General features: G+C 42.8%; 1 protein-coding gene across 1 annotated transcript; it reads left to right on the top strand.

The window, feature by feature from the left end:
• Positions 1-268: 268 nt before the first annotated feature.
• On the top strand, positions 269-23,394 carry erich1 (glutamate rich 1). Its single transcript, XM_020488215.2, has 6 exons — positions 269-654; positions 1,108-1,248; positions 1,476-1,622; positions 12,755-13,129; positions 13,837-14,031; positions 21,063-23,394. The coding sequence occupies exons 1-6, from the start codon at positions 636-638 to the stop codon at positions 21,188-21,190; spliced, it is 1,005 nt and encodes a 334-aa protein (XP_020343804.1). The 5' UTR covers positions 269-635; the 3' UTR covers positions 21,191-23,394.
• Positions 23,395-24,324: the final 930 nt, after the last annotated feature.

Genomic DNA, 24,324 nt, shown 5'->3' on the forward strand with positions numbered 1-24,324 from the left:
ATTTTGTATGGAGATCAACGAGTGTTTCAAATTTGGTAATCAAAAAATGTAATGGCTTATTTGCTACGTTAGGCTTATTTGATCGAATACAATTTTCGTAATGGTTAGGTTGTTAAGAGTGTACTGATATAAGTAGGACACTTGACATTCCGGAAACTCTGAGAAAAAACCATTTTATATCGGAGTTGTGCCTGTGGTTCGCACGCGTATCTGCCCTCTCATTGGCTAGAATGGTCCCACCTGATCTTGCCTCCTCGCGTTGCCTTCCATTGGTGAAGACATTTCACATTGTTAGAGCGGCCACTTGAGTATCTGGTCAATATGGATCATCTTTGGTTCATTCCTCATGTGTGGATGATTGAGGTCTGCGCTGCAGCTCGTTTGGATGTTTTCTGTCGCGGCTGTGCACATAATGATATTTAGCGAAATTATTTCAGTCGTAACGGAGCATGATTTGTCAACGCAATGTTGCAAATGGTGGGGTGTCGTTACAAAAGTTCATAACAAAGATGCAAAACATCAACTAGCAGGGTGCCAGTAGCTAGCAATGCTAACTAGCTAGCTGGTAACATTACCGTTAGCATTTTTCACAAGCGTGTTTTATCTAATGTTACATTCGAGTTAAATATAGTGATATGGCACATAGGAAAGAAGGTAAGTACTTTTTTTACGTCTTGTCGTTGCTGAAACATTAAACGCCAGATGTAGCTAGTTTTTACTAGTCTGTACTTATAGCTAGTTTACCTGTCTCGCTAGCCAGGCAGGCTACTGTCGCGCAACTCATTGAGAGTTAACAAACGCCAAGTTGACCGATCAATCCCGCGTATTTTTGTGATACTTTCGCTGATGTATAACGTTACAAGGTATCACAAATACAAGCAGGATTGAACGGTCAACTCGTTTTCCGTTTCGTTTTTGTAGGCTTCTGATATTAATCAAGTATTTATGCTTTCTGTGAATTTTACTTTGATCTACCAACTACTAGTTGTGATTAAATTTCAATTGAAATTGCGTAATTAGCAAAACATGTATTTATACCCTAGATGGCTTGTACTTGACATTGGCAGCAATGTGGAATTAAAGTTAAGAATGTCAATTACGTTTCAGTATTCCAGTCTAAAGTTCTTCAGAGGCTGTACCCCTTACCTCCCAAGCTTGAGAAAGAACCCAGCTCTTCACCCCCCGAGTTTGTTCTCGACAAGTCCTCTGTGAAACAGAAAGTAGGCCTAGAGGAGTGCACTATCACTGGTAAGTAGAGTAACATATTTCATTAACTGAGTTATGCTCAATTGAATTAGAAATATTGTCCCCGGAGCTAAGCGAAGTGAGACATCACACACTTTTTATTACTTCCAAATAAGTTGGTGTCACAGTCCGGAAATTATATAGCCTACAATACAATCACCTCCAAACCAATCGCCAAGCACTTACAGTATAGCTAATGTTCTTTCTTTCTCATTTGCGCTGTGTCTCAGGAGATGGAGGGATAATACCATCCTCGACCCAGCCAGGCAGACGAATGTACACAGTCGTAGCTCCCCCTGCAGAATACAAGACAGGTGCAGAGGGATCTGTCACGCTCTCTCAGCCAGCATACATAAATACTGTGCAAGACCCAGCTGGTAAGAGGGCTATAATCTTACATTTATGGACTGTGGTGACAGAGATGTGCCATAAAGCAGGGGATTTACTAGAAGGGGCTCTCCTCAGTTCCTCTGTCCAGCTCAGTGTTACTATCACTCTCCTTTATTGTCTTTTCCAGTCCAGTTGTGGGGAGATTAAAGCGGGAACAAATATTTTTATCTAAGACCTAAGTTAATAAATGTGAGGTGGTTGTGTTGAGTGTACCGATGATCAAATCCCATCTGAATGCGATCTGTGCCAAATGGATCAGACCACCCACTGTCATTCACATCTGATGCTGTGTGTTTTCAAGGTCAAATGTTACTATTACAGATACGTGGTGATTATCTAAAGGTATATGGCTTATGTGAGCACTCATTGAAACCATTTTAGGCTCAACGGTTGACATTGATTCACAACAGAACTGATCATTTTGTGTTATATGATCAGTAAACCTAAAGGTGCAATATGCATAAGGTTATGTGACAAACAATGTGTAGCAAATCATTGTACCATCTAAACCTCTGAAATATCTTTGAAATAACCAAAAATATTGTATTTTCAGCTGTTTGAAGCTGGTGTACAAAAGTAAAAGATGCAAAAACTAAACGTATGAACGGGAAGCATATAGAACATATCTACCTCTGACTTGCTTTCAATGAGAATGAAAGATCTATAACTCACATTTCTATAAGAATTTGTTCGTATCATCCAAAAGTTACATATTGCAACATTAAGATGTAATGCAGCACATTCCATTTGTTTTGGTGAATGTTTCCCTGGCATCAAACAGCTGGCTGAACAACCTGCTCTAAGCTGTCCTGACCGGATATCCACACTACTAACCCAGTCCATTTCATTCAGTCAGCATCTGCCTGCCAGAGAGGTAAATGGGTTTAGGCTACCTGACAGAAACGGATTATATTAATAGTTGACAGTAGAGAAATTAGCCTTGGGCAACACCTTCATTCGTGTACACTGAGTAGGTTGTACCGGTATTTCCACTTTACCTGCAGAAAATGTCTCATTAATTGGAAGACAATGTATGTTTTTCTAGGAACTCAAGAATTTATGACTTCGAAGTATACTCAATGCAGCTATATTTTCCTGTTATAATGGACTAGTCAGCAATTTAGGCTTATTAGTGCTTTCTCTTACATACTTGGTGAGTAGTTTTGGGCCTGTGTTCATGTCACAAGGAATTTGTTTCAAATTCTTTCAACCCCCTCCCAAGGCCTTGCATTTATTAGAAAGTGTGAAGTAAGTGACCAAACTAGCCAAGACTGATATCTTAGCAGTGGCTTTGATGTACTCCGAGACAGTGGATGACCTTACTATTGATCTCTCCTGCCAACATTACTATAGACTCACGTAGGGCTGACCCCATTTAGTTGATTGTTTGGTCGATAGGCTGTTAGTCGACCAAGATTTCTTTAGTCACAGAATCGCAAATTGATATTTTTTTCCATGGTGCACAAGACACCAGTCTTATTCACGCCTGTCTCAGTAGACTAATCCATTGAAGGCACAGTCCATTACTAGACGTGGTATACTGAAATTGTATATGGTTATATCATGTAAAAAATTATGGGGCGACACTAGTGTGTGTGTGTGTGTGTGTATGCTTTCTCGCGTTGGATAGCAGTCACTGTCCGTGGTACTGAAACATCTGTGTGTCGTTGAAATGTTTCTATGGACATAATAGCAAAGTTAACCAGCATTTTGTTGTTGAATTGTCACCTTTTCCTAGATCATGTTTCTATGGACATAATAGCCAAGTTAACCCGCATATTGGTGTTGAAAACAATGCGGCGGACAGCAGCGGCGTGAGAAGACGAGAAAAAAATTCAAGTAGCGTTAGGTCAAACCTAACAATTAGAGTTCGACCGATTTTAATCGGGAATGGCCGATTTAATTAGGGCCGATTTCAAGTTCTCATAACAATCGGATTTATTTAACTAGGCAAGTCAGTTAAGAATACATTCTTATTTTCAATGACTGCATAGGAACGGTGGGTTAACTGCATCGTTCAGGGGCAGAACGACAGATTTTCACCTTGTCAGCTCGGGGGATCCAATCTTGCAACCGTACAGTTAACTAGTCCAACGCAATAATGACCTGCCTCTCTCTCGTTGCACTCCACAAGGAGTCTGCCTGTTACGCGAATGCAGTAAGCCAAGGTAAGTTGCTTGCTAGCATTAAACTTATCTTATAAAAAACTATCAATCATAATCACTAGTTAACTACACATGGTTGATGATATTATCTAGCGTGTCCTGCGTTGCATATAATCTGACTGAGTGGTGGTAGGCAGAAGCAGGCGCGTAAACATTCATTCAAACAGCACTTTTGTGTGTTTTGCCAGCAGCTCTTCGTTGTGCGTCAAGCATTGCACTGTTTATGACTTCAAGCCTATCAACTCCCGAGATGAGGCTGGTGTAACCGAAGTGAAATGGCTAGCTAGTTAGCGCGTGCTAGTAGCGTTTCAAACGTCACTCGCTCTGAGCCTTGGGGTGGTTGTTTCCCTTGCTCTGCATGGGTAATGCTGCTTCGATGGTGGCTGTTGTCGTTGTGTTGCTGGTTCGAGCCCAGGGAGGAGCAAGGAGAGGGACGGAAGCTATACTGTTACACTGACAATACTAAAGTGACAATACTAAAAATCTTAATCGGTCGACCTCTACTAACAATGCCACTCAGGAACATTCACAGTCTTCTTAGTAAGCAGCTCCAGTGTAGATTTAGCCTTGTATTTTAGGTTATTTTAGGTTATTGTCCTTTTGTAAGGTGAATTCATCTTTCAGTGTCTGGTGGAAAGCAGACCCTGGGAGATGCGTAGCTCCATTATGTTTATTTTTTTATCCTGAACTCCCCAGTCCTTAATCCTTAATGATTACAAGCATACCCATAACATGATGACGCTACCACTATGCTTGAAAATATGGAGTGTGGTACTAATGTGTTGTGTTGGATTTACCCCTCATATAACTTATTTTCAGGACAAAAAGTGAATTGCTTAGCCACTTTTTTCGCAGTATTACTTTGTCTTGTTGTAAACAGGATGCATGTTTTAGAATATTTTACTGTACAGACTTCCTCCTTTTCGTTCTGTCAATTAGGTTAGTATTGTGTAGTAAGTACAATGTTGTTGATCCATCTTCAGTTGTCTCCTATCACAGCCATTTAAACTATGTAACTGTTTTAAAAGTCACCATTGGCTTCATAGTGAAATCCCTGAGCGATTTCCTTCCTCTCCGACAATTGAGTTAGGGAGGATGCCTGTATCTTTGTAGTGACTGGGTGTATTGATACTAATTTCACTTGGATAGTGTAACTTCACCATGCTCAAAGGGATATTTAATTTCTGCTTTTAATTTTTTTTACCCATCTACCAATGGGTGCCTCTCTTTGTGAGGCATTGGAAACCTCCCTGGTCTTTGGTTGAATTGTGTTTGAAATTCACTGCTAAACTGAGGGGCCTCAAAGATAGTTGTGTGGGGCACAGAGATGAGGTAGTCATAACTTACATGAACTCTGTATGCAATAGTGTTATGTGACTTGTTAAGCAAACATTTTCTAATCAGTGTATTTAGGCTGCCATAACAAAGGGGTTGAATATTTGACATTTCAGCTTTTAATTTTGAATGAATTTGAAGAACATAATTCCAATTTGAAATTCTGTGTGTGTGTAGGCCAGAGACAATCTAAATGTAATCCATTTTAAATTTGAGCGTCGATGGGTGTGAATCCTTTCTGGAAGCACTGTATCAATCAGTGAGGCTGTTCTGTCATTTGTTCATGTCATCACACAGCATATGAGTCATTCATGCTTTGAAATGCAATCAAACATTTTTGTTTTAGAATTGAATAACAAAGTGAGCTTTGAGTAATTAGCCTAAACGGTAAATAAAACGCAGTCCACGAATGCATGTAACTTTTTATTTTTTGTCTTTATATGTAAAGGCTATATACACGGAGTATACCAAACATTAGGAACACCTTCCTAATATTGAGTTACACCCCTCCCCCCCTCCCCCTTTTGCCCTCAGAACAGCCTCAATTTGTCAGGGCATGGACTCTACAAAGTGTTGAAAACATTCCAACTGGGATAATGGCCCATTTTGACTCCAATGCGTTGTGCCAAGTTGGCTGGATGTCCTTTGGGTGGTGGACTATTCTAGATGCACATGGGAAACCCTGGTACCTACTATGATACCCCGTTCAAAGGAAATAAAATATTTTGTCTTGCCCATTTACCCTCTGAATCGCACACATAGGCAATTAAGACATGGATTGCATATTTTAACCTGTCTCCTCCCTGTCATCTACACTGATTGAAGTGACATCAAATAGGGATCATAGCTTTCACCTGGTCAGTGTGAGTCATGGAAAGAGCAGGTGTTATTGTTTTGTATACTTGGGTGGGCGGGGGTGTGTGTATACACTCAGCAAAAAAAGAGGTCCCTTTTTCAGGACCTTGTCTTTCAAAGATAATTAGAAAAATCCAAATAACTTCACAGATCTTCATTGTAAATGGTTTAAACGCTGTGTCCCATGCTTGTTCAGTGAACCATAAACAATTAATGAACATGCACCTGTGGAATGGTCATTAAGACACTAACCGCTTACAGACTGTAGGCAATTAAGGTCACCGTTATGACAACTTAGAGGACACTAAAGAGGCCTTTCTACTGACTCTGAAAAACACCATAAGAAAGATGCCCAGGGTCCCTGCTCATCTGTGTGAATGTGCCTAAGGCATGCTGCAAGGAGGCATGAGAACTGCGGATGTGGCCAGGGCTATAAATTGCAATGTCCGTACTGTGAGGCGCCTAAGACAGCGCTACAGGGAGACAGGACGGACAGTTGATCGTCCTCGGAGTGGCAGACCACGTTTAACACCTGCACAGGATCGGTACATCCGAACATCACACTTGCGGGACAGGTACAGGATGGCAACAACTACTGCCCGAGTTGCCCCAGGAACGCACAATCCTTCCATCAGTGCTCAGACTGTCCACAATAGGCTGGGAGAGGCTGGACTGGGGGCTTGTAGGCCTGTTGTAAGGCAGGTCTTCACCAGACATCACCTGCAACAATGTCGCCTATGGGCACAAACCCACCATCGCTGGACCAGACAGGACTGGCAAAAAGTGCTCTTCACCGACGAGTCGTGGTTTTGTCTCACCAGGAGTGATGGTCGGATTCATGTTTATCGTCATTGCAGGCAATCTCAACCCTGTGCGTTACAGGGAAGACATCCTCCTCCCTCACGTGGTACCCTTCCTGCAGGCTCATCCTGACATGACCCACCAGCATGACAATGCCACCAGCAATACTGCTCGTTCTGTGCGTGATTTCCTGCAAGACAGGAATTTCCGTGTTCTGCCATGGCCAGCTGGGACCTGTTTGTCTCAGTTGTTGAATCTTGTTATGTTCATACAAGTATTTACATGTTAAGTTTGCTGAAAATAAATGTAGTTGACAGTGAGGACATTTTTCCTTTCTTGCTGAGTTGTATAGGTGACTTCGGGATGCTGGCCTTCTAGGCAGAGTTGCAAAGAAAAAGCCATATCAGACCGGCCAATAAAAATAAAATATTAAGCTGGGCAAAAGAACAGACACTGGACAGAGGAATCACCTCATCCCTGTTGATGTTGAGACTGGTGTTTTGCAGGTACTATTTAATGAAGCTGCCAGTTGAGGACTTGTGAGGCGTCTGATTCTCAAAGTAGACACACTAATGTCCTACCACTCTTTCTAATCTGGTTAGAGCCAGTTTGCGCTGTTCTGTGAAGGGAGTTGTACATAGCGTTGTACGAGATCTTCAGTTTCTTGGCAATTTCTCGCATGGAATAACCTTAATTTCTCTGAATAAGACTAGAGTAACGAGTTTCAGAAGAAAGGTCTTTGTTTCTAGCCATTTTGCGCCTGTAATCGAACCCACATGCTGATACTGAACTAGTCTAAAGAAGGCCAGTTTTATTGATTATTTAATTTCAGCTGTGCTACCATAATTGCAAAAGCTTTTTCCCATGATCAATTAGCCTTTTAAAATGATACTTGGATTTGCAAACACAACGTGCAATTGGAACACAGGAGTGATGGTTGCTGATAATGGGCCTCTGTACGCCTATGTAGATATTCCATTAAGTCCGGCTACAATAGTAATTTACAACATTAACAATGTCTGCACTGTATTTCTGATCAATTTGATGTTATTTTTAATGGACAAAATGTGCTTTTCTTTCAAAAACAAGGGAATTTCGAAGTGACCCCATACTTTTAATCGGTAGTTTGCATGCAGTCAACAGTTTGGACACCTACTCATTCAAGGGTTTTTGTTTATTTTTACTACATTGTAGAAAAATAGTGACGACATCAAATCTATGAAATAACACACATGGAATCATGCAGTAACCAAAAAAAGTGTTAAACAAGTTGGCCTATTTTGGATGCTTCAATGTAGCCACCCTTTGCCTTGACAGCTTTGCATACTCTTGGCATTCTCTCAACCAGCTTCACGAGGAATGCTTTTCCAACAGTCTTGAAGGAGTTCCCACAATTGGGTTGATGATCGGGTGGTTGTGGAGGCCAGGTCATCTGATGCAGCACTCCATCACTCTCCTTGGTCAATGGCCCTTACATAGCCTGGAGGTGTGTTGGGTCATTGTCCTATTGGAAAAACAAATGATAGTCCCACTAAGCGCAAACCAGATGTGATGGCGTATCACTGCAGAATGTTCTGGTAGCCATGCTGGTTAAGTGTGCCTTGAATCCTAATTAAATTACTGACTGTGTCACCAGCAAAGCACCCTTCACACCTGCTTCATGGTGGGAACCACACATGCAGAGATCATCCATTTACCTACTCTGGGTCTCACAAAGACATGGAGGTTGGAACCAAAAATCTCATTTGGGCTCATCAGACCACCAAGGACAGATTTCGACCAGTCTAATTGCTTGTGTTTCTTGGCCAACGCAAGTCTCTGCTTATTGGTTTATTTGCAGCAATTTGACCATGAGGGCCTGATTCACAGTCTCCTCGTAACTGTTGATGTTTTTGTTACCTGAACTCTGAAGCATTTATTTGAGCTGCAATCTGAGGGGCAGTTAACTGTAATGAAACTATCTGCTGCTGCAGAGGTAACTCTGGGTCTTCCTTTCCTGTAGCGGTCCTCATGAGAGGAATTTTCATCTTAGTGCTTGATGGTTTTTGCAGCTGTACTTGAAACTTTCAAAGTTCTTAACATTTTCCGGATTGACTGAACTTCATGTCTTAAAGTAATGATTAACTGTCGTTTCTCTTTGCTTATTTGAGCTGTTCATGCCATAATATGGACTTGGTCTTTTGCTAAATAGGGCTATCTTCTATATACCACAACTGATTGTCTCAAACGCATTAAAGGGGGAAAAAAAATTGAGAATGGTAAAAAAATATTTTTTTTTTTAAAGAGTAGGTGTGTCAACTTTTGGCAGGTTGTGTGTGGACCTCTTGACTTTATCCACATTTTGTTACATTACAGCCAATTTCTAAAATGTATTAAATAAAATTACAAATCATCAATCTACACACAAATCGAAAAGTTATTTCAGAAATGTTTGCTAACTTATTACAACTAAACATAAGGTATTTGTTTACAAATGTAACAGTCCCATTGCTATGAGACTCAAGTGAGCTTAGGTAAATCCTGTTTCCATTGATCATCTTTGATGTTTCTACAACTTGGAGTCCACCTGTGGTAAATTCAATTGATTGGACATGATTTGGAAAGGCAGATGACACCTGTCTATGGTCCCACAGTTGACAGTACATGTCAGAGCAGAAACCAAGCCATGAGCTCGAAGGAATTGTCCGTAGAGCTCCGAGACAGGATTGTGTCAAGGCACAGATCAGGGGAAGGGTACCACAAATTATGCAACATTGAAGATCCCCAAGAACACAGTGTCCTCCATCATTCTTTAAATGGAAGAAGTTTGGAACCACCAGGACTCTTCCTAGAGCTGGCTGCCCGGCCAAACTGGGCAATTGGAGAAGGGCCTCGGTCAGGGGGAGTGACCAAGAACCCGATGGTCACTCTGACAGAGCGCCAGAGTTCCTCTGTGGAGATGGGAGAACCTTCCAGAAGGACAACCATCTTGTTAGATATTACTGCGCTGTTGGAGGCAGAGACAAACATTTCACTACACCCGCAATAACATCTGCTAAACACATGTATGTGACCAATACAATTTTTGTAAGAGGCATATAACAGCCCACTTGGAGTTTGCCAAAAGGCACCTAAAGACTCAGACCATGATGATACCAAGATTGAAGACTGAGCTGAATGCCAAGTATTATGTCTGGAGGAAACCTGGCACCATCACTACTGTAAGTGTGATGGCTTCTGAAAACCTGCTCCAGAGTTCCAACAGGACAATGGCCCTAAGCACACAGCCAAGACAACGCAGCCGTGGCCTCGGGACAAGTCTCAATGTCCTTGATCGGCCCAGCCAGAGCCCGGACTTGAACTCTATCAAACATCTCTGGAGAGACCTGAAAATAGATGTGCAACAATGCTCCCCATCCAACCTGACAGAGCTTGAGAGGATCTGCAGAGAATAATTGGGGGGGGGGGGGGGGGGGTGTATATATTTAATTAGAACAGAGACACTGGTACTTAATTTATTCAGTGTTTACATTTTGTTCCAAATGGTCAGAAAAAATATTGTAATTGTAACACTATTCACAATGTTTGTTCCTATAGCCTCCTTTTTCTTGATCTCCAATAGTTTCCACAACTAAGTCAAATATCTTCCACACATCTGACTTTCCGTTCTGAGCAACCAGTAAACATTCTCCAGGTTAGAGTTTATTTTTCACCACCTCTGCATCCATTTTGCTGTCAAGTTCGGTGTTTGATATAATCAATTTATTGATGTGATTGATAGGCTATAGATCAGGCCCTATTGGTCACGTGCATGAGATGCTTACATGTTTCACGTAAAGAGAGCAAGGATTGAGGAACTAGGTAATGTTTTTCCTAAACAAATCAGGGATTTCGATAACTAACTACTTTTGTCAGTGAATCAAGTAAGAAACGAAATAGCTGATATGTTGCAGCTTCAGCACGGACAGTGCGAAAAAACACTTGCAGTGCTCTGGTGCCTTTTTCGCTGCAGCAGGGAGAAGAGTAAGACCACATTCACCAGTCACACAGGCATTCCCTGTCATTTAGTTAACACAGCATGGCCATCGGGCTCCTTGAGTCATTTGTGTCTTAATTATTTAGTCAAACAGTGCTTGTGAAGCATCAGACAAGCTCAGTGCATATAGTGGATTTTATTCAAACACATAGGGTGTGTCCTATATGGAAATATACACGTTTTAAAAAAGACTCAGTCCACCAAGATATTTTGTTGTTGGAGACAGCTCTAGACCCATTTCCCGGCCGTGTCATTAAAGTTATGTGCGTAGTCCGTCATCAGAAACATCTTTGTTTGCGTGCAAGTTAACAAACCAAGTAATCAGATGGTTATCACATGTCATCAGAGGATATCTTTTTTTTACCCCGTTTTCTCCCCAATTTTGTGGTATCCAATTGGTAATGACAGTCTTGTCTCATCGCTGCAACTCCCGTACGGACTCGAGAGGTGACGGTTGAGAGCCGTGCGTCCTCCGAAACACAACCCAACCAAGCCGCACTGCTTCTTGACACAATGCCCACTTAACCCGGAAGCCAGCCGCACCAATGTGTCGGAGGAAACACCCTACACCTGGCGACCGTGTCAGCGCTGAGCCAATTGTGCGCCACCCCATGGGTCTCCCAGTCGTGCCCGGCTACGAAAGAATCTGGACTCGAACCCAGAATCTCTTAGTGGCACAGCTAGCACTGCGATGTAGTGCCTTAGCCTCCCGAGTGGTGCAGTGGTCTCAGGATTTATTACTTAGTAAGTTAGCGAGGCAAGGTAAATGGAGCTAGATCAATCCAGAATAAGAATAGTTGTTGAACATGGCTAAAGCCATCAGTCTTGCGTGTTTTCATGGTTATCACTCACTCTTCAATTTGTCACGGTCCTGATACCAGCATTAGCTATCCTGCTACAGAGCTCTTTGATGTCGGGATACGAGTGCATCCCTCTAACGACATTTGATGGTAAACAGAAAATGGCTCTGGTTTGATCCCTAACCATCAGACTACCTGACCACTAGAGGGAACACTGACTCGTATTCTGTTGACAGCAGTTTACCTGTTGAACAGTCCAAGTCATGATAAAATGGACTGTGTGCGCATGTCCATCCTCCTTCAGGACATCCTTTGTCTTTGAGAGACTATTTATTCAGCTGGACCTTGCTGAATCACTTTTGCTGCATTATGCACCTTTTATCAAGCCATGTCCGCTTTGCCCCACATCTGTTGCAGCATTCACTTATTTCCACCAACAGTAAATCACTTCCTACATGCTTATTATGATTCGTTTTATGGAAATGCTGTGAATAATCATCACTGGTTGTTTATTTGTGATGTTTCCAATTTCTATCTTTCACAGCTGAAAATTGATACATAACACAACCTTTTTTTAAAGATACTCTCTCTCACTCGCTCTCTCTGCACAGCTGGCCATATGGTGGCAGTTTCTCTTTTAAGACCAAAAAGCTCTTGAAACTGCTTAAAGTCTAGAGAAAGAGAGTGGTGTGTGTGCATGCTCTGCAGTAGGGGGTACTGGAGTGTATAGACTGGTTGGGTTGCTAAATCCCAGACAGCCTCTCCACCCACCAGTTACCCTGGGGAACAGCCACCACACTCTGTGTGTGGACAGGGGCCCAGCTTTCCCACAGGGGAAGGTGATGCAGTCAGCTTTTGACTTCAGTACTCTCTGAGCCCCAGAGAGCCTTCCATCCTTGCGCATCAATCCAAGCGGTGCTGCTTGGCTGAATATGCTGGCTGAATAAACTTTATCTGCTACCAAATAAACAGTCTTATGTCAAAGATGGGATAGGCATGGTGTTTGAAGGAGGCTGATTCCAAGTGCTATGAAATGGATATTAGTTATGAATATGGATCACAGGGACTGACTTACCATAGCGCAGCACCGCAGCTAGATTAAACTAGCTTGTGAAGTTAATAATCTCTCACTTTCTTGTTCCCTTCAGATGAGAACACTCATGAGTCTGAAGGAGAGGGAGAAAGACAACGACTGAGAAGAAGAAGAAAGAGGAAGGGAAAAACAGCTCCAGGAGGAGGGACAGTCACGGGACAGGCTACAGACTCCAACCCTGGGGATCCAACCATGGCTCCGACCCCCACGGAGGAGAAAGGAGAGCGGCTCAGCAAGAACAAGAGGAGGAAGCTAAAGAAGAAACGCCACAAAGAAAAGCTCCTGTCTCTGGGTCTGATGCCCCGCGCTGCAGCTCTGGAGTTCACCTACCAGAGAGAGGGGAATGGGGAGGATGACGAGATGAGGCAGAGAAGAGCAGCTGAAGTGATGGACTTCCTAAGGACCACACAGGAGATCTATGTGTCTGATCGTGAGTATCATACCAGGGCTGCTAATCAACCCAGATACGGTCACACACAGCCTAGGCCAGAGCTCTCCAACCCTGTTCCTGGAGATTTATCCTCCTGTAGGTTTTGTCTCCAACCCCAGTTGTAACTAACATGGTTCAGATGATCAACCAGCTAATTATTACAATCAGGTGTGATAGATTGGGTTGGGGACTGGAAACCTACAGGTCAGTAGTCTCCAGGAACGGGGTTAGTCTGGCTCAGTCTTCCTAAGAGCTGGCCAAATGAAGTGCACTATATAGGGATTTTTTTATTTTTTTCCTTCAAGTGTTGAAGCATAGTTTATTTTATAGGCAGAAAAATCAATAATTTGAGGAGCAGTGTGTAGAGCACAACCCAAAAAAAAATTCCAGCTTGAGGACCATGGGGGATTTTAAGGTCTGAGGTGTTTAGGTTACTTCCTCCATGAGGTGTTTAGGTTACTTCCTAATGTACAGGCTCTGTTGTCTGGTTTGGCATAATCCCCCCCTGACTTGCCTTCAGAAGAAATTCTCCTGTCCTTATTATGCACCTCAGTCTCAACAGACCTGACGATTGTTAAGGTATTAGACATTTTGCTGTTGTCATATGACTGAATTGCCCACATCCTGCTTAGCACATTCCCATTCAGTAATGGATATTTGAAAGGTTGGTGGAGTAAGAGCATCTCTTCTTTCCTCACACTCTCCAGGCTCATTGCCTGCAGGCAGGCTCCATGTGTCCTCAGGGGTAGTGGAGGGCCTTCTGACCAGCCTGTCCAATGGAACATTCCCCCCTCCTGTTTTGGCCCAACTCCACAGCCTCAAGTCCCTGGTGCAGCAACAGGACACGGAGAGGCTTGCCAAGGCTCTGCAAGAGCTCCAGAACAGCTCTACCATGTCTCCTAGTGAGTAGTCTTATCTGGTTTTGCCTTAACTATTCTTGTCTGAGCTCACCTGTTCATACTAGAGGTTGACCACATGGCTGATTTTAATTAGGGTTGACTTAAAGTTTTCATAACAATCGGTAATTGGCCTTTTTGGATGCTGATTACATTGCAATCCACGAGGAGACTGCGTAGCAGGCTGACCACCTGTTACGCGAGTGCAGCAATAAAATGACTGCAAGGAGCCACGGTAAGTTGCTAGCTAGCATTAAACTTATCTTGTAAAAAAAAAAAAACATCAATCTTCACATAATCATTAGTTAACTACACATGGTTGATATTACTAGGTTAGCTAGCTTGTCCTGCATTCCATATAATCAATGCGGTGCCTGTTCATTTATCATCGAATCACCGCCAACTTCCCCAAACAGGTGACGATTTAACAAAAGCGCATTTGCGGGGGGAAAAACACAATTGTTGCGCAAATATACCTAACCATAAACATCAATGCCTTTCTTAAAATCAATACACACCAAATTCATGTTCGCGGGCAATATTAACTAGGGAAACAGTCACTTCTCTTGCGTTCTGTGCAAGCAGAGTCAGGGTATATGCAGCAGTTTGGGCTGTCTGGCTCGTTGCGAACGGTTCCGTATTTCACTGAAAGAATAAGCGTTTTCTTTTCTAAATTATATTTTCCAGATTTGACCATATTAATGACCAAAGGCTCGTATTTGTGTGTTTATTATATTTAAGTCTATGATTTGATAGAGCAGTCTGACTGAGCGATGGTAGGCAGCAGCAGGCTCGTAAGAGTTCATTCAAACAGCACTTTACTGCGTTTGCCGCAGCTCTTAGCAATGCTTGATGCACAGCTCTGTTTATGACTTCAAGCCTTTCAACTCCCGAGATTAGGCTGGAAATACTATAGTGCCTTTAAGAACATCCAATAGTCAAGGGTATATGAAATACCAATGGTATAAAGAGAATAGTCGACGCGTCATAATTCCTATAATAACTACAACCTAAAAAAAATTAACTGGGAATATTGAGGACCGCCAGCTTCCATATGTTCTCATGTTCTGAGCAAAGAACTTAAACGTTAGCTTTTTTACATGGCATGTATTCCACTTTTACTTCCATCAGTGTTTTTGCATTATTAGAACCAAATTGAGCGTGTTTCATTATTTATTTGAGACTAAATTGATTTATTTATGTATTATATTAAGTGAAAAATAAGTGTTCATTGTTCATTCAGTATTGTTGTATTGCCATTATATAAATAAATAAAAATCGGCCAATTTAATCGGTATCTGCTTTTTTGGGGGGGGGGGGGGTCCTCCAATAATCGGTATCGGCGTTGAAAAATCAATCGGTCGACCTCTAGTCCATACTCCCAGTCGCCTAATCATACCTGCCCTCGTCTGGCCATACTAGCATGCCTTACCTATACATGCATGCTCTCCCCTATCCAAACACAAACCAGGTTGACAGTCCCCAGTATCTCCTGCCACCGGGTGTTTTACTCAACAGCTGCCAGGAGAGCAGACTTTGTACAGGTCTGGAAATTGTGAATGACATGGTCTCAGGTGTGTGTGTGTGTGTGTGTGTGTTTTGGGCCAGTTCAAATCTAACTGATAAGATCAGTGGTGACCTCGTTGGCCCTTGTGCAGAGTATACGACTGTCCTGTCCAGGGGATTCAGGGCACGGCTGACCGGTGGTCATAGTGATGCTCAACTCTCTGCCAAGGCAACGCTGAAGAGGAAAACAAACTCCAGTCCAGACCTGTGATCAGTTCCCACAGTGGACACTCTATAGACCAGGGTTCATCAACGAAATTCAGATTTTTTTTTTTTTCTTGGGTTGATGGTTGGGGGATCAAAACATAATTTGTAGACTGCAAGAAGATATATTTGACTAGAACATAATCATTTCAACTTGCTTACTTTTGTATATGATCACGTGTTTGTGTGTGAATACTTGGGAACAGATTTCCAAAATGAAAGTCACTTGTAGCTGATTTCCTTTTTTTTTTTTTTTTTACTTCTGTCCAACAATAAAAATGTAACACTTGGGTGGTCAAATAACGCCACCAGTTTGGGAACTCTAGTATAGACTATACTAAAACCACACAGCTTATTCCTGCTGGTCCCTCCACCTGCTCCTCAGATGTGGACAAGCTTTGTGGATTCCCCCAAAACGTAATTACTCATTAAATGTCCAATGCTGCTGTTTTTATCTCAATATCAAATCATTTCTGGGTAACAATTATGTACCTTACTGTGATGGTTATGAATTGAGTGTCAGAAATAACTTCTTAGCAAAGAGCAGTTGTGGCCTTTTTGTGGCCTTTTTTAAAGAGCAAATAAAGTAGTCTAATAGCCATCCAGTCTGTTAACTAATCTATTCACACCTGTTTTCTTTTGCTAAAGGTAAATGTCCATTAAACGGAATGTAAAACAATGGGGTAAATGAACTTTCACTGTTTAAGGATATTTATATTGCTAAACAAATGGAATTGGCCACCAGTGGAATAAAGCCAGCTGTTTCTGTCCAGCCATACTTGAGCCCAGTATTCCTGCTGTGCTGTTGGTTTAGCCTGTTCTGTGAAAAGGTCAGGTCTTTTCCACAGTTCCCTGGAGCTTCTCTTCAGCTCAGAGGGAGGAGGAATCAATTGACCACCAGGGCAGTGCTAAAGCATATCCCACAGCTTACATTTCACTGTTCTACCCAACACCTCTGTCGGCGACGACGTCTGCTGCTTGCCTGTTGCCAGTTTTATTTGATGACTTTCATGCACTTCCCCTTTTTTAATTTGGACTCTTAACAGCACGGTTATATAAAAGACACAGCCCAGGGGGAAAGGGCAGCTGTTAGCAGTGAGGTACTGTAGGTGACGGGAATCAAATCAAACTTTTTGTCACGTGCGCAGAATAAAACCGGTTTAGACTTGAAGTGCTTCCTTACGAACGAGCCCTTCCCAACGATGAGTTAAAAAATAATAATACAAATTGTAACAAGGGAAAAAATACACTAGAATTAAGTTATATACGGGGAGTACCAGATCAATGTGGAGCTATATATCACATTTATTTATAAAGCCCTTACATCAGCTGATATCTCAAAGTGCTGTATAGAAACCCAGCCTAAAACCCCATACAGCAAGCAATGCAGTTATAGAAGCATGGTGGCTAGGAAAAACTCCCTAGAAAGGCCAGAACCCAGGAAGAAACCTAGAGAGGAACCAGGCTATGTGGGGTGGCTAGTCCTCTTCTGGCTGTGCCGGGTGGAGATTATGACAACATGGCCAAGATGTTCAAATGTTCTTAGATGACCAGCAGGGTCAAATAATAATCAGTGGTTGTCGAGGGTGCAACACGTCAGCACCTCGGAGTAAATGTCCAGTTGGCTTTTCATAGCCGATCATTCAGAGTATCTCTACCGCTCCTGCTGTCTCTAGAGAGTTGAAAAAAGCAGGTCTGGGACAGGTAGCACACCTGGTGAACAGGTTAGGGTTCCATAGCTGCAGGCAGTACAGTTGAAACTGGAGCAGCAGCATGGCCAGGTGGACTGGGGACAGCAAGTAGTCATCATGCCAGGTAGTCCTGAGGCATGGTCCTAGGGCTCAGGTCCTCAGAGAGAGAGCGAATTAGAGAGTATACTTAAATTCACACAGGACACCGGATAAGACAGGAGAAATACTCCAGATAGGACAGACTGACCCTAGCCCCACCGACACACAAACTACTGCAGCATAAATACTGGAGGCTGAGACAGAAGGGGTCAGAAGACACTGTGGCCCGATCCGATGATAACCACGGACAGGGCCGAACAGGCAGGATATAACCACACCCACTTAGCCAAAGCACAGCCCCCACACCACTAGAGGGATATCTTCAACCACCAACTTAACATCCTGAGACGAGGCCGAGTGTAGCCCACGAAGATCTCCGCCACGGCACAACCCAAGGGGAGCGCGCCAATCCGGACAGGAAGGTCACGTCAGTGACTCAACCCACTCAATTGACGCACCCCTCCTAGTGATGGCATGGAAGGGCACCAGTAAGCCAGTGACTAAGCCCCTGTGATAGGGTTAGAGGCAGAGAATCCCAGTGGAGAGAGGGGAACCTTCCAGGCAGACACAGCAAGGGCTGTTTGTTGCTCCAGTTCCTTTCCGTTCACCTTCACACTCCTGGGCCAGACTACACTCAATCATAGGACCTAATGAAGAGATGAGTCTTCAATAAAGACTTAAAGTTTGAGAGTGCATCTCTCACATGGGTAGGCAGACCATTTCCAGGGCGTACCAGTACCAGATCACTGTGGCGATATTTACAGGGAGTACCAGATCAATGTGGAGCTATGTACCAGTACCAGATCAATGTGGAGCTATATACAGGGATTACCAGTACTAGATCAATGTGGAGCTATTTACAGGGTGTACCAGTACCAGATCAATGTGCAGGGGTATGTATACATGAAGGCAGGATAAAGTGACTAGGCATCAGAATAAAGAACAGAGTAGCGGCAGGATATTCTTAGTGTGAAAGTGTGTGTCAAATCAAAAAATGTCTGTCACATGCGCCGACTACAACAGGCCCCTTACCGTGAAATGCTTACTTACAAGCCCTTAACCAACAATGCAGTTAATTAAAAAAACAAGTGTTCAAGTATTTACAAAAATGAACTGAAGTAAAAGAAAAATAGAAAACTATTTAAGGAGCAACAATAAAATAACAGTGGCAGGGCTGCATACAGGGGGTACTGGTACAGAGCCAATGTGCGGGGGCACAGGTTAGTCCAGGTAATATGTACATGTAGGGAGAGAAAGTAACCTACACATAGATAACAGAGTAGCAGCAATGTAGAAGGGCGGGGCAATGCAAATAGTCCGGTTAGCCATTTGATTAGCAGGAGTCTTATTGCTTGGGGGTAGAAGCCGGTAAGAAGCCTTTTCTACCAAGATTTCGGCGCTCCGGTACAGCTAGTCTGTGACTGGAGTCTTTGGTCATTTTTTGGGCTTTCCTCTGACAACGTCTGGTATAGAGGTCCTGGGTGGCAGGATGCTTGGCCCCAGGAAGTGATGCTCTCGATGGTGCAGCTGTTGAACTTTTTGAGGATCTGAGGACCCATGCCTAATCTTTTCTGTGTGTGTATACACTGAGTATACAAAACATTAAAAGCACCTGCTCTGTCCATGACAGACTCTATAGGTGAAAGCTATGATCCCTTATTGATGTCACTTGTTAAATCCACTTCAATCAGTGTAGGTGAAAGGGAGGAGACCGGTTTAAAGAAGGATTTTTAAGCCTTGAGACATGGATTGTGTATGTGTCATTCAGAGCCTGAAAGGGTGAGGACAAAATATATAATTTCCTTTAAACGGGTTTGGCAGTATGTGCCAGGCGCACCGGTTTGTGTCAAGAATTGCGACACTGCTGGGTTTTTCACACTCAGCAGTTTCCTGTGTGTATCAAGAATGGTCCACCACCCAGCCAGCATGGCACAACTGGAGTCAAAATGGGCCAGCATCCCTGTGGAATGCTTACACCTTGTAGATTTCATGCCTCGACAAATTGACCCTCTTCTAACGGCGTATACTCAATGGATGTAGTCTTGAGTGTGCATAGTCTGTGTAACCATTTATATAACTATTTAGCAGTCTTATGGCTTGGGCATAGGAGCCGTCTCGGAGCCTGTTGGTTTGGGAGCCGGTGCTCCGGTACTGTTTGATGGACAGTAGCAAAATTAACAGTCTTGGTTGGCTGAAGTCTTCTGCAATTTTTTTCAGGCTTTCCTCTAACACTGCCTCATAGATATCCTCGGTGGCAGGGAGCTCCGCCCCAGTGATGTGCAGGGCCGTCCGCACCACCCTCGACCGCACTTTGCGGTCGAGGGTGGTGCATTTGCCATACCAAATAGTGAAGCCGTCAGACAAGATGCTCTTGATGGTGCAGCTGTAGAATTTGAGGATCTGAGGGCCCGTGCCAAATCTTTTCGGCCTCCTTAAGGGGGAAGAGGCGCTGTCGTGCCCTCTACACGACTCTGCGTGTGTGTGTGGATCATGTTAAGTCCTTAGGGATGTGGACGCCAAGGAACTTGAAGCTCTCGACCTGCTCCACTACACCCCTGCCGATGTGAATGGGGAAGTGCTCTCCCCTCTCACCTGTAGTCTATGATCAGCTCCTTTGTCTTGCTGATGTGAATGGGGAAGTGCTCTCCCCTCTCACCTGTAGTTTACGATCAGCTCCTTTGTCTTACTGACATTTAGGGAGCGGTTGTTCTCCTGTCACCACACTGCCAACTGTCTGACCTCCACCCTGTAGGCTGTCTCCTCAACGTAGGTGATCAGGCCTACCACCGTCAGCTAACTTGATGGTGTTGGAGTCATGCATGGCCACGCAGTCTTGGGTGAACAGGGATTACAGGAGCCGACTAAGCAAACATCCCTGAGGGGCTCCCGTGTTGAAGGTTAGTGTGGCGGAGGTGTTGTTGCCTACCCTCACCACCTCGGGTTGGCCTGTTAGGAAGTCCAGGATCCAGTTGCAGAGGGAGATGTTCAGTCTCGCGCTTGGTGATGAGCTTATGGGGGACTATGGTGTTGAACGCTGAGCTGTAGTCAATGAACAGCATTCTCACATTGTTATTTCTCATCTTGTCCAGGTGGGAGATGGCAGTGTGAAATGCAATGAGATTGTGTCATTTGTGGACCCGTTGGGGTGGTATGCAAATTGGAGTGGGTCTGGGATCTTGTCATGACCAGCACTTCAAAATTACAGATGTGAGTGCTACAGGGTGATAGTCATTTAGGCAGGTTAACTTGGAGCTCTTGGGAACAGGGACAATGGTGGTCAGCTTGAAACATGTTGGGATTACTGACTGGGTCAAGCCGAGGTAAATGTCAGACAAGTACAGTACTAGACCTAGACCAGGATAATTAGTTGTCCTCATCACTATGGAATGGCAGTAATGATCTCATTAAATAACTGTTAATCCACTCACTGTTCCTAATTGCAAACAAACTAATGTAACGTGTGTCTCGTCTTTCCAGGTGAGGCCACTGCAGTTGTGTCCTTATTTCAGTACTGGATCACAGACATCCTGCCCCTGCAGAGACTGGAAGACAGGCCAACCAACAACACAACCTTCCTAGTTGAACCAACCAACAACACAGCTTAGACTTTCCTAGATGTTCAAAGTTTTAAACAATACTACTGATGGAAAATGTATCTGAATCATACATTGTGTGCCCACAACCACAACTGTTTGATAAGACCACTGCATACAAATGTTCTTAAAGGTGATACCTGTCATGATGTTGCCCTCTTTGGGTACAGCAAGCCCATCCCCCTCTCCCTGCCTCCTTCAACTAGGCTGCTGTGGTCAGAGAGGTCGTAAATTCCTGAGAAGACCCTGCCTCATGGCCACAGTATAAGAGACGGAGTGAATTTTCATAGAGAACAAAGGAATTTCTTCCACTTCACAGAACTTGAGGTCCGAACAAATTTCATGTTCCGGACAAGGTATAAAAGATCGGGTGAAGAATCCAGCTACGAACTGGTCCGTTTGTTACATTTTGGGGAACCTCATGGGAGACTGTGTGGCCACATTGCCATAACGCTGTTTATATAATAGCCTCGGATATGAGGTTTTACATCTAATTGTTGTATAAGGATGAATGAGTGCGTATGATACTGTTTGTAAAATTGTGTGATGTGATTTTTGGACTGTTTAATGAAGGAAACTCCAATTCCCTTTTTGAGTTTAACTAAATCTGAGGACTTCCCCTGAGCCCAGTTAGGGTCAGGCATCCTGGGACAGCCCTTTTCTGCAATTCCAAATAAAACCCAACTTTGAGAAATTATCACCAGACCATGTTTTCCTCCATTACGAGGGTACAAAGGTTGTAGACCATTGCTGAATATTTTAACCATACCACGTGGTTAACCTCTCACTGTCGATACCAACAGAAAAAGAACAAGTCTTTGATATTAATTACTAGTCTGCAGCTAGGAATTCGGTATCATTGAATGCCAAGAACGACAACCGCTGAAACATCCGTTCTATAACGAATGAATGAATGTCACTGAACAATCCACTCTAACCACGAGAGAGGGAGAGAGACGGACAATTCTACAAAAGAAACCAACTTTTCACCAGCGATCAAGACGACACACTGAGCGTCAATATATATATATTGATTGCACTTGTTCCCGAATGAGGTGAGGGTTCATGTGCAAAGGATTAGCATTTCAATTGTTAAAATGATCAACTCTGTGGTGACTTCTCAGCTGACTCCCCGTTTTGTCCACCAAGCCGCGATGCTGGTTTAGCCCACTAGGGCACATTCCCTTATCATTTCTTGTAACCTTATTGACTTTGTTTATGCATTTCTGTGAATTACTTAGTTAGTAATAAATACATGATTTAAGACAATTGATGTATGGATGACTCATAGTGAAGACTGGGTTCATGCAGATAACCAACAATTTACGACATTTGGAATGAGACTAACGTGAGGTAAATCATTCATTAATCAGAAGACTATTTGATCAGATATAAAATATCTGAAAAGTTATTTTAGGAAATGATAGTTTTGTAATCTGAATATTTTCCTTGGTGCCCTGACTTCCTAGTTAATTACAGTTACATAATTAATCAGTTTGATCGCGTAATGCTAATTACTGAGAATCTTGGATAAAAACTAAGTCTTCAATTTAATGATAGTAAAGACATGACATACCTGTAAGATTTTTTTGTTGTTGAATTTTTGCATTGTAATTTCTGGAAAATGTCCCTAATATCTGCAGTAATAGTGGAATGATAGTATTACTGTCCCACCTTGTGACTGGTTGTGATATTCGGCCTATTGATTTATCCTGCCGGGCTGGCATCTGTCAAAACAGGAAAGCTGTTCTGACTTTGGCTGTGTTATCTAGTGGAAATTGGATCATGTGGCCAATGTAGAAATAACTCTTTAATTTTTTGGTCGCTAAAGTTATACTCTCAATTTCAGTTTGAGATAAAACAAGCACTGAATAGTGTAGGGAATCATTGTACCATCTAAATTGCAGTGAAATGCATTTTCAATAACAAGAAATGTTTTACAGCCGTTTGAAGCTAGTGGACCAAAACAAAGTAAAAGGCTCAAGCGTGAGTCTCTGCCATGTTATGGGTAAATGGATGCGGTGCAGGGTTTGTTTTGAATGCAGCCTAGTGCGTAGAACTTTAAAAAAATATATATATATATATTAGAAAACATTTTTTTATTTTCTCTTCATTTATTAAAAAAAAAAAATGTAATGCACACGTGAAGCTGTTAATTAGGAGTGGATATGAATGGAAATCAATTAGTGTCTGTGCGTATTAAAATGTTTGATATATTTTGCTTTTATTTTTATTGTCCACCTGATTGATATACAGTAAGACATTACACCCTAATTACTTATTTTAAATGAAGAGGCTGTTAGAATGATCCACCTTCCATGAGTAAGTGTGATAATGCCACTGAGTTACTGTTAGTTGTTTTATATGATGGCATGATTAATTAGGAGTAGCATCACACTCGGCGTCCTCCTTCCAAATGACGTGAGACGTATGCCAAATCTGACCCAATTGTTGGCTTGTTGACATGACATTTGGACTAACTTGATAGCGCACCAATTACTGTACAATGTAGTCTTCACAATCCATTTTCAATGAGGTCGGAACATACACCGTTTGACTAAACTAACTTGGCAACAATTTACTTAACTAATCAAGTCAAGGGACACGTACGATGTCTGAACCACGTTTTGGAAGGGAGATATTCTTCAGCATGTAATAGGTTTAGGGCTAGGTGTTTTTTATTGCTCATCAGACCTGACCAGGAGAACTGAGCCCTAGCAACAGGCTATTGTTGCTGTTCAGAACATAGGAAAAATTCCTGGCCCTTGGGACAAAGACCAGTTTAGACATTGGTAGTCACCCTAAATCTACATGTGTATAGTCTCCATTCATGCACAGGTTGCTTTCTCCTGCATGCATCAACCAATGGTTCTGTGCCGTAGGGCACCAGATTTCAATTACATAATTTGGTTTGCTGATACGTAAAATACCTATCCAGGCATTGTGTAAGATCTGGCATGTGTCGGCAATGCCTGGGCAGAGGAATGCGCCCACAATGTTGCTGACATTCTGTTTGTGAGTGAAGTTCAGTTGATAATCACCTACTGTCCCAGAGCCAACAGATTATCCACTGACATCACAGCATCTTACTTTAGCACTGAGCGTTCTAATCTAGAATTAATTTCATTCTAGATGCTGATTTAGAA

This window comes from Oncorhynchus kisutch, linkage group LG7 (genome assembly GCF_002021735.2).
Source record: "Oncorhynchus kisutch isolate 150728-3 linkage group LG7, Okis_V2, whole genome shotgun sequence".
NCBI lineage: Eukaryota > Metazoa > Chordata > Actinopteri > Salmoniformes > Salmonidae > Oncorhynchus > Oncorhynchus kisutch.